Source organism: Lotus japonicus, chromosome 4, assembly GCF_012489685.1.
Source record: "Lotus japonicus ecotype B-129 chromosome 4, LjGifu_v1.2".
NCBI lineage: Eukaryota > Viridiplantae > Streptophyta > Magnoliopsida > Fabales > Fabaceae > Lotus > Lotus japonicus.
In genome coordinates, this window is record NC_080044.1 from 73,535,080 (window position 1) to 73,547,157 (window position 12,078).

A 12,078-nucleotide genomic window follows, 5' to 3' on the forward strand; every position below is an offset into this window, starting at 1 on the left:
CATAACTGTGTGGACAAGGAGAGATCTTCGTGCATTCATTAGGCATCCAAGTGTCTCATGTGTTGGTTGTGGCATAATGGGATGCTTAGGAAACAAGGTAACCGATAACAAATCGCATTGAGTGTATATTTAGGTACATGATGGAAAATTATATTAAAATTAAAATCACGATAACTCCTAAAGCTAAGAGAAATTATTATTGTTTATTGTGATTTTCTACTGTGCATCCAAGCATACACTGAACTGAACGTATATTAGTATTGTACATGCATAACATACATATTTGTGTTGCACTACACGCTCATAAAAGTCAACATCAACTTTTTAGATTAAACCTTAAGAAGAGTGTTTTTCTCTTTCTTGTAGCAACTGTATTTTAACAAGAAATGGCTATTGAAGAGTGATTATGGTGTCTATTTGGTGAAACTTTTTATAATTGCACCATTGGAGAAATAGTATGTAGATGTTTGGAAACCCTTTCACAATTGACTCTAAAGTCAATAGATCTTGGAAAAAGCTTATATGAGTAGCTTTTGAGTGCCAGAATTGATTAAGAAATAAAAGATGATTCAAACATGCTAAGAATGAATTGGTTATCTAAAAATCTTATTTGTATCTAATTCATTGTTTTGCAACTCTAATTAATTAGCAGGGTTCAGTTTCAGTGAGGTTTCAGTTACATGAAACAAGCTTCTGCTTTGTGTGCAGCCATCTAGCTTCAGGGGGCAGAGAAGGGGATGAGAAATGTAGGAACTCTAATGTTGCTGAAATCTTTTCAAGGACCACATTTCCTAGAGGCCCTTTATTTGATTTGCCAAGAACAATTCTAGATCATGAGTAAGTAACAACAATAGTTTGAAACCGTCCAATTTATTTTTAAATTGTTCTTTCCCCCCCCCCCCCCCTTGCTTTCTTTAATAATTATGTTCCTTCCTAATAAATAATGAAAACAAGGGGCAAATATTAAATAGCCATGGCTCTAGAAAGAGTTACTGTTTTCTTATGCATCATTAATATTGAATTTGTCCACAAAGAAAATATGCCGCCAAACATTAATCTATTATTCTTTGCTGGTTGGTACGTTTTAAACAAGACTTAATCAAGTTTGAGAAGTTGTTCTGCTATTTAAATTGCCAGACAAACAGAACAGAACACTGTAAACCATTTGCAGTTATTATAGAAATATATTCTAGTGGCTGTAATTGATAGCCACAACCTATTGAATGATCACTGATTAAATGAATGAAATATCTTTTCCAACTTGCACCTAATTAGTTGTACTGAGATATATACATGTTTTATTATTTTCTCCACCTAATCAAACCTTGTCTTGTGCAGTCATGTAATATTGCTTGGAGATTTAAATTATAGAATTTCTCTACCAGAAGAAACAACACGCTCACTTGTTGAAACAAGGGACTGGGATTCCTTATTAGAAAATGATCAGGTACATATAATTAGAGATTAAAAAGTCTTCTTGAATTGCTTTAAAAAAAGTTCTCTTTAAATTAGTCTCTAATGCAATTGTGTCCAATGGAAATGAAGCTAATGATGGAGCTAATGGCCGGAAAAATATTAAAAGGATGGCACGAAGGAGTAATCAAATTTGCTCCTACCTACAAGTATTTTCCAAATTCAGACATGTACTATGGCTGTTTTTGTCATGGAAAAAAGCCAGAGAAGAGGAGAGCACCAGCATGGTAATTATTAGAAACAACATACAATCGATTCATGATTATGGTCACAAGACAATCTAGTTGAATGATTATTAAATTCTTGTTTGTTCTTAATCTAGGTGTGATCGAATAGTATGGTACGGGAAGGGTTTAAAGCAACTTCAGTATGCTAGAAGTGAATCAAAACTATCAGATCACAGGCCTGTTAAAGCAGTGTTTTCAGCAGAAGTCAGGGTTTTACCAGAGTTGACAAGGGTGCAAAGCTTGTTTCTATCAGAAAGATTCGAGCAAATTGAATCTCCTTTTGAAGTTTCCACCACTGATGAATTTGTATTTAGGAAAAAAACATCAAGCTTCCGGTTGTAAATATTAGTGTAATTATGAACATAAACGTTTAATTTACATTGCAAAAAGACAACTACTAGAGAACTTCAGGGGAATGAAAGTGGAAAACTTCTTGGACATGACATATTGTTAGGACCGATGACCCAATAGCAGGCCCAAGGGAATCACTTGTTCAAGAGGGGAGTGGAACCAAGATATGGAGAGTATATTCTAGAAAGGGGTAAAGGGGGAAATAGAGCTAAGGGATAACTAACTAACAGCCAGCTGTTGAGAGAGAGGGTGAGAGCTGATTGTAATCCCAGAGTATAAGGGACGTTGAGAAAGGTGGAGAGGGCATCTTGTGTAATCTAGTGCATAGAAATGAATAGGAAGCTTTGAGCTTCCTATAAGAGCTTAGCTCTGGTCAAATTCAGGAGATATTACTCCCTTTCTGTAGTTCCCAAACCCATTAATAAGCAATCGAATACATTTTCAGTTCAATTTGTGCATTTCTTTGGTTTCCTTTGTTGAGGTTCTCAACAAAATTGGTCCGACCTGCCGGATAGCTACGCCGATGAACCAGTGAATGCCACCCAGAAAATCCAAACACACGACGATCCAGATGGAGGCGAAGATAGATGCATTGGAGGGAGAGCTCGCGGTGATGCGCTCGTCTTTGGCAGCGGTGACGACGGCAGTCAAAGATCTTCCAACGTCACTTGTGGCGATGCTGGAACGATCCTTGGGAAAATCCTTACAAATGGAGAATGCGAGTGATAACCAGGAGAAAGGGGAAAGCTCCGGAGGAGGAACGCCGGCAGCGACAAGGGAAACTGTGAGTGAACGGAGGAATCGCCACTTGCAAGGAGACGCACTGACTGAGTTCCGTCAGTCGGTGAAGAAGGTGGAGCTGCCACTCTTCGATGGTCGTGATCCAGCTGGTTGGATCTCACGAGCGGAGGTGTATTTCAGGGTACAGGAGACGTCACCAGAAGTGAGGGTGAGCTTGGCACAACTGAGCATGGAAGGATCCATCATCCACTTCTTCAATGCCTTGTTCGAAGCTGAAGACCCACTGACTTGGGAGAAGCTCTGCGGTGCCTTGCTGGAACGCTACGGAGGTCATGGCGATGGTGATGTATACGAGCAATTGACGGCGCTGCGTCAAAAGGGCACGGTTGAAGAATATATTACTGAATTCGAGTACCTCACAGCCCAAATTCCTAAATTGCCCGATAAGCAATTTCAGGGATACTTCTTGCATGAGTTGAAGGAAGAGATAAGGGGAAAGGTGCGGAGCTTGGCGGCGATGGGCGGAGTAACCCGATCGAAGTTACTCTTGATCGCTCGAGCTGTTGAGAAGGAGGTGAAAGGAGCTAGCGGGTCGGGCTACGCTCGGAGCTCCCGTTTTGGTGGAACGGGTTTCAGATCCGGGGCTGGGGGCTCGGGTCGACCCGGAGGCACCGATTGGGTCATGGTGAAAGGCATGAAGGATAATGGGCCGCTAAACAACAAACCTGTTTTTAATGGCCCAAAGCCAGACCAAAAACCAGCAGCGGACCAAAGACGCTCGGGCCCACGAGACCGAGGTTTTTCACACCTCACCTACCAAGAATTATTGGAACGGAAGCAAAAAGGCCAATGCTTCAAATGCGGTGGCCCCTATCACCCAATGCATCAATGTCCGGACAAGCAACTTAGGGTGTTGCTGGTAGAAGACGGTGATGAAGAAGCTTCAGAAGGGAACATTCTTGCAGTTGAGATGAACGAGGAAGAAGAGGAGATCGACGGCGAGCTGAGTGTGATGAGTCTGTACAACCTCGCCGGCGAAAACCGCGAGCAACCACAAACTATGAGGTTGCAGGGGAAGATTAATGGTGTCCCCGTCCTAGTCCTGGTCGATAGCGGGGCCACTCACAACTTTATTGATCAAAAGGTGGTTCAGAGGATGGGGTGGGAGGTGGAAGACACACCCCGCTTGTCAATCAAATTAGGGGATGGTTTCCAGTCCCACACCAGAGGACGTTGCAAACGGATCGAGCTCGAGATGGGAGAGTATCAGCTCACTTGCTCTCCCCACCTCTTTGATTTAGGAGGGCCAGACGTTGTGCTGGGAATAGAATGGCTCAAAACGCTTGGGGATACCATTGCAAATTGGAGCAAGCATACCTTGAGTTTCTGGAGCGGCATACAGTGGGTCAGGCTACAAGGGGTGAGTTATGGTAAAGACCCCACGGTAGCTTTGCAGAGTATTTTAAGCAAGACTGGGAGGATGGGTCCTGGAGTTCTGAGATCCATAGGCCAAGCACACCCTACTGAAATTGACCCACCACAGTTGTCGGCTACGCAACAAGAAGAATTACAGAGTATGCTAAGTAACTATGCTGAGGTATTTGAATCCAAACAGGGACTTCCACCAAGTAGGAACAAGGAACATTGCATCAACATTAAGGAGGGCTATGGGCCAGTGAATGTAAGACCGTATCGCTATCCCCACTTGCACAAAAACGAGATAGAAAAGCAAGTACAAGAGATGTTGGCAGCGGGAATTATTCGTCACAGCTCCAGTGCGTATTCCAGCCCGGTGATTTTAGTGAAGAAAAAGGATCAGACCTGGCGCATGTGTGTAGACTATCGCGCTCTGAACAAGGCAACTGTCCCAGACAAGTTTCCGATTCCGGTCATTGAGGAGCTTCTAGATGAATTGAATGGCGCCAGATATTTCTCAAAGCTCGATCTGAAATCAGGGTACCACCAAGTTTGTGTGAAAGCGGAGGATGTGCATAAGACTGCATTCAGAACACACGAAGGGCATTACGAATTCATGGTAATGCCATTCGGGCTCATGAATGCCCCGTCAACGTTCCAAAGCTTGATGAACGAGGTCTTTCGATCCATGTTGAGGAAAGGAGTTTTAGTTTTCTTCGATGATATACTTGTCTATAGCAGCAATTGGGAGACACACTTGGCTCACTTGGACAAGGTGCTGCAGCTCCTACAACAACAGAGTTTGACGGCTAATCGGAAAAAATGTCAATTTGCACAGCGGTCGGTGGAATACTTGGGGCATATAATATCTGAACGAGGAGTAGCAGTGGACCCAAGCAAGGTGGTTAGTGTCACGAAATGGCCAGTACCTAAGAATGTCAAAGGCGTGAGGGGTTTCCTCGGGTTAACGGGTTATTACAGGAAGTTTATCCGAGACTATGGTAAAATCGCAAAACCTCTCACAGAGCTCACCAAGAAGGAAGCATTTCAGTGGGGACCTGCTGCTCAACAAGCATTTGATGCATTGAAGGAGAAGCTAACAACTGCCCCTGTTTTAGCCTTACCAGATTTTGGTAAAGAGTTTTTGATAGAGTGTGATGCTTCGGGGAGTGGGTTGGGAGCCATCCTAATGCAAGGCAAGAATCCAATAGCTTATTTTAGCAAGGCTTTGGGAACACGAAACTTGGCTAAATCCGCTTATGAGAAAGAGTTGATGGCGGTCGCATTAGCAATTCAACATTGGAGACCTTACTTGTTGGGTCGGAAATTCCTTGTGTCTACTGACCAGAAAAGCCTTAAGGAATTACTACACCAAAAGATTGTAACTGGTGATCAACAGAATTGGGCTGCTAAGCTATTGGGGTATAATTTTGATATAATCTACAAACCGGGTAAGTTGAACAAGGGGGCAGATGCTCTATCGCGGCTGGAAGAATATGGCGAGAATCGGGCCATGGTTACTTATCCTCTGTGGGCAGAACATAAATTGGTGGCAGAGGAAACCCTGAGAGATGAGAAACTCCAGCAATTGATTGCAGATCTGCAAGCTGACCCGACAACACATCCTGACTACAGTTATCACCAAGGGGTACTGTTATACCAAGGTAGGCTAGTCCTGACCCATAACTCTACCTTAATCCCTCGAATGCTTTGTGAGTTCCACACGACACCACACGGTGGGAATTCCGGGTTTCTCCGGACGTACCGTCGCCTAGCAGCCAACCTATATTGGCCAGGAATGAAGAGTGCGGTACAGGAATTTGTACGCGGCTGCGACACTTGTCAGCGGCAGAAATACTTAGCATCTTCTCCGGCGGGCCTCTTGCAGCCGTTACCCATACCTGAGCAAGTGTGGGAAGATTTGTCAATTGACTTCATCACGGGGTTGCCTAAGTCTAAGGGATACGAAGCAGTTCTGGTGGTAGTCGATCGATTGTCAAAGTATTGCCATTTTGTTCCGCTGAAACATCCCTACACCGCGAAGAGCATAGCAGAATTGTTTACCAAGGAAGTGATTCGCTTGCACGACATTCCTTCTTCGATTGTAAGTGACCGAGATCCCGTGTTTATGAGTCACTTTTGGAAGGAGCTTTTCAGATTCCAAGGTACTCAACTGAAAATGAGTGCGGCTTATCACCCGGAGTCGGATGGGCAAACAGAAGTAGTCAACCGCTGTTTGGAGACTTACTTGCATTGTTTTTCCTCCGATCAGCCCAAAACGCGGGTCACTTGGGTACATTGGGCTGAATATTGGTTCAACACGACATTCCACTCTGCCACAAATCGAACCCCTTTCGAGGTGGTCTACGGTCGCAAACCTCCTGTGATAACTCGTTGGGGGCTTGGAGAGACGCGGGTTGAGGCTGTGCAAAGAGAATTGAGTGACAGGGATGAAACACTCCGACAACTGAAGGAACAATTGTTGCGTGCCCAGGATCGAATGAAAACTATGGCTGATGCCAAGAGAGTGGAGAAGTCTTTCGCTGTGGGAGAGTGAGTTTTTGTCAAGCTTCGCGCACACCGTCAACAATCTGTGGTCACTCGTATTCATGCCAAGCTCGCGGCCCGTTACTTTGGCCCTTTCCCCATCGTGGCACGAATCGGTGCAGTGGCCTATAAGTTGCAATTACCAGAAGGCTCGCGCGTTCACCCGGTTTTTCATGTGTCGCTCCTCAAGAAGGCTGTGGGAAATTACTCAGAGGATGCGACTCTTCCTGATCAATTGGAAGGAGAGGGTCCTGAGATGGTGCAACCGGAAACAATCTTAGCTGCTCGCGTGGTGAAGCTCCATGACGATTCTGTTCAGCAGCTACTGATTAAGTGGCAAGGGAAGTCTGCTGAGGATGCTACTTGGGAGGATGCGATCACCATTCAAAGCCAATTCCCTCACTTCAACCTTGAGGACAAGGTTGTGGTTTCAGAAGGTGGCATTGTTAGGACCGATGACCCAATAGCAGGCCCAAGGGAATCACTTGTTCAAGAGGGGAGTGGACCCAAGATATGGAGAGTATATTCTAGAAGGGGTAAAGGGGGAAATAGAGCTAAGGGATAACTAACTAACAGCCAGCTGTTGAGAGAGAGGGTGAGAGCTGATTGTAATCCCAGAGTATAAGGGACGTTGAGAAAGGTGGAGAGGGCATCTTGTGTAATCTAGTGCATAGAAATGAATAGGAAGCTTTGAGCTTCCTATAGGAGCTTAGCTCTGGTCAGATTCAGGAGATATTACTCCCTTTCTGTAGTTTCCAAACCCATTAATAAGCAATCGAATACATTTTCAGTTCAATTTGTGCATTTCTTTGGTTTCCTTTGTTGAGGTTCTCAACACATATTATAAGTTTCTGTTGCTGATGAGTACACAGTAAAGTTGGTTGTTGTTGAATTGTCTATCGAACATGAGAAAATGCCATAGCCTATTGAAACACTGTAAACCCACAACAATTTCCTACCTTGAGAAGCATAAATCCAAATTCATTGTCCACTCTAAAGTAATAAAACCTATCTTGGATCCCCTTCTTTTTCTTCAATCGGTTTTGAAACCTAGAAACTAGGTACTCAGAGACTTCTCGGTAAAATTGATTGTGACCTTAGAATCAATAGTAGAAAAATATCTAAACCTGCATGAATTATGATACACAAATTAATTGAAAAAACTGGTCTTCCAAAACGACTGAAATATAAATAATGAGCAAATTATTGAGCAAGTTGGAAGGAAGTTAGTAGGTATGTGTATGAAGTGGGAATAGCACCCTCTTATCCTCTCTCTGCATGAAACAAGCATAGTTAAATAGTTTTTTGTTTCCAAGGCTATTGGCCAAGCATTAAATCCATATATGCATAGAAGATATCATTTATAAATGCAACTTGTGAGGAAGTATGAGCTAATTAACGTGTGCTTTTTTAGGCCAGTGGTGTGTCACATGAGCTTGAGACGTGCACACTTTGAGGGGAAAAAAAGAATAGCTTCTGAGTTAGAGTTGTGTGATCCAACACATTTGAAAAGGATTTTTGAAAGGGATCTTGAATCGTATCCTCACCGGTCCTTGTGTGTTGTGTGTTGTCATCAATTGCAACTTGCTTTATGAATACTATTCTGAGACACTCATCTACAGGAAATTCTGTTTTCTCATTGAAACACTCATATCTAGGGGTACACATGGGTTGAGTTGGATGAATTTTGGTCAAAATAAAATTCGAACCGATCAAAATTGTCTGGGTTGGGTTGGGTTGGATTTCACGAATTTCTTCTTCGGACCCGATCCGAACCAACCCGACGAAGTTTGGATTGAGTTAGATGGATTTATTAGGTCACTATATTAAAATAATAATATATCTGAAATATTAAAAAATCAAAAAATGTTATAAAAAATACTAAATATGTTATAATACTAAATAGCATGAAAAAGACACAAAATGTTATAGAAATAATACCACATAAATGACATATAGCCAAATATCATGAAAATATAAAACTTCATTATCAAATGACATGAAACAATCTAATATAAATAGTATTTAAAAAGTGAAAAACAACACTAAATGTCATGCCATGACACTTAAAACTTAGATGTCTCCAACATGCCAGATAACTATATATAAACATGTAACAAATAACTACGAACAAATACTTTAAGTTCAAATATGACAAATAACTACAAATACTTAAGTCTCAAAGTTTTAAAAAGTCATCACTCCAACACTAGCACTCCAAGTATGAGTAAAATTATAAAAATTATTATTATATGTATGGATTTTGGGTTGGGTTGGATGGATTTGAACTGAATCCGAAATCCGATCCGAACTTGGTTGGGTTGTAGTAAAATCCATCCGACTAACCCGATTGCCCGATCCAACCCGCATTTTTTCTATTGGATCGGATTGGGTTAGGCGGGTTCATTGAATTTACCCAGCCCATATTCACCCCTACTCATATCTATAGTTTTTCCTACCCTCATATATATTTAAAATTGAAATTCTAACTTGCATTAGTAATAATTTTGTCCCAAAGGTTGGAGGGTACTAATTACTACTAGTACCAATGGATGCTTGAGTGTACATGTTTAAGAGTTTGGGTTGGACCTGTTACCAAAAATTTATTCGAAAACAATCGTTCTATTATGATTTATGATAAGGATTTGGTGTAGTGTGTTATTCAGTTGTGACAGTTATGGGGCCGTCAGATACATCAAAGGGCTTATATTTGTGTTGCAGGGAGCTGGAGACAGTACTTGGCAGGATCCAGATCCTCTCCAGCTGAGTTCCGTGTCCAGCCCCTGCAGCACAAATGTAAACCCTTTGATGTATCTGACGGCACCCGTTACTTCTGTTAGAAATTAGGGTATGATAATCATGGATAACTTCGAAGAATCGTGTTGAACATTTTCCGAACAAAGTATTTCGACCCTATTCTTGCCTGGGTTCACGAAATCCTTGTTGGGATAATTCTGAAGATGAATCTGCTTCAGGCAAATGAAGAACAGATCAAGAATGTAGAGCGTATTTTTGGTTTCTGTTTTCTGTATATCAACTGAGGGTCAAATAACTCCTTTATAAGGAGTTTGTTTAAGGAATTGGAAAAACGGTTAATAAAACCGAATTCCTTTTCAAAAAAGCGTGCACTCCACACTACCCTAACTCGTTTCCGAGCTTAACGCATAATTGCATCGGCCTTCAATAAATTACATTACTACTAAAATCCATTGATGATACTAAAATCACCAACAAATCCCCCCATTTTAGTGTAATACTTGATCTACTCAGTATATATATAATAATATATACAAGTGTATAACACACAGATATAACAATCAAACAAATGCATAAATGAAAATGTCTTGCGATTGAATTTTCATCTTAGTACAAATACACATTCCAAATACTCTAGAATCGGGGTATCATAACGATTGAACCCGTCAACCCATTTGAATATCTGAAGATATCGTACACATATGTTCTACAACACTCTACTATTCATACTTGACACTTTACAAGCCATGTGTCCTTATCCATTAATAAGCATATAGGAAGCCAAGTCCAAGCTTCTTGAAGCGGCAAAACTTCATGCTCACATAGGTGATCCTTTAATCTTGCACCTGCATTTGCAATTTTTCAAAGAACCATTAAGAAGATATACTTCAACCTAGCCATCACTTGCAGGTCTGAGCACATACCTTGGGAAGATAAATACAAATGCTCCAATCTCTAACTATGATCTTTCCACATTGAATTCTGCTTCTAATGTTGTATTAGAAGGGAATTGGGTATACCATAGCTAGTAGATTTAGATGGACTTTAATCCCATCCCAATTACCGACTTCTTCACTAAGTCTCTAGCTAACCCCTTCGTCAAGTGATCAGCTAAGTTTTGTTGCGACCGAACAAACTCAATGGATATCACCCCATTCATGATTAAATCCCTAATCATACTATGTCTAACACCCAAGTGTCTAGACTTTCCATTGTATATTTGACTATAAGCTTTAGCCAATGTAGCAGCACTATCACAACGGATAGAAATTGGTGATATCGGTTTAGGCCATATTGAAATCTCATATACCAAGTTTCTTAGCCATTCCGCTTCTTTACCAGCAGCAGCTAATGCTACAAACTCAGATTCCATTGTAGAACTAGTTATACAAGTTTGCTTTTTGGAAGCCCATGAGATGGCACCTCCTCCAAGCAAAAACACCCATCCACTTGTAGAAGATGAATCTTCAACATTATTTATCCAACTAGCATCCGAATAACCCTCTAACACCGAAGGAAATCCCATATATGACAATCCATAGTTCATAGTACCCTTCAAGTACTTGAATACCCTAGTTATCGCATGCCAATGATGTCTACTAGGATTACTAGTAAATCTGCTCAACTTTCCAACCGCATAAGCAATATCCGGTCTAGTGCTAATCATAGCATACATCAAAGAGCCTATAGCTCTTGAATATTCGAGCTGATCCACAGGTTTACCTGTATTTGGCATAAGTTTTTCACTCGGATCCATGAGAGTACTAACCGGAGAACAACTTTCATGATTAAACTTCTTGAGTATTTTCTCAATGTAATGAGATTGCGTAATTACAATCCCCTTATTCTCCCGTTTAATCTTAATACCAAGAATAACGTCCGCTTCTCCCATATCCTTCATGGAAAACTTTGATGACAAAAAATTCTTCGTCTTATCAACTTGATTTTGGTCGGTGCCAAAGATCAACATGTCATCAACATATAGACAAATGATAACTCCTTTACCAGATGTATCAAATTTGCTATATACACATTTGTCAGCTTGGTTCAGAATGAAACCACTAGACAAAACAACCTCATCAAACTTTTGATGCCACTGCTTCGGAGCTTGTTTAAGCCCATACAATGACTTAACTAGCTTACACACCTTATGCTCATTACCGGGCATTACAAATCCTTTAGGTTGCTTCATATACACTTCTTCTTCCAAATCACCATTCAGGAATGCAGTTTTGACATCCATTTGATGAATCACTAGATTGTGAATAGCCGCTAAAGCAATCAACAATCTAATAGTGGTGATACGAGCAACTGGAGCATAGGTATCAAAGTAATCAATTCCTTCCTTTTGTCTAAAGCCTTGGATAACCAATCTAGCTTTAAACTTATCAATTGTACCATCGACTTTCATCTTCCTTTTGAAGATCCATTTGCAACCCAATGGTTTGCAACCTGGTGGTAAATCAGATAATACCCAAGTATTATTTTCCATGATAGAACCAATCTCTTCATCAATTGCTTCTTTCCAAAAAGCAGAATCTCGAGATTTCACAGCTTCATCATACGT

At 41.2% G+C, this 12,078-nt stretch overlaps 1 protein-coding gene across 1 annotated transcript; it reads left to right on the forward strand.

Annotated features, from left to right (window-relative positions):
- Positions 1 to 6: 6 nt before the first annotated feature.
- On the forward strand, positions 7 to 2,501 carry LOC130715666 (type IV inositol polyphosphate 5-phosphatase 9-like). Its single transcript, XM_057565782.1, has 5 exons — positions 7 to 97; positions 650 to 837; positions 1,339 to 1,447; positions 1,546 to 1,700; positions 1,796 to 2,501. The coding sequence occupies exons 1-5, from the start codon at positions 77 to 79 to the stop codon at positions 2,040 to 2,042; spliced, it is 720 nt and encodes a 239-aa protein (XP_057421765.1). The 5' UTR covers positions 7 to 76; the 3' UTR covers positions 2,043 to 2,501.
- The last annotated feature ends 9,577 nt before the right edge of the window (positions 2,502 to 12,078 follow it).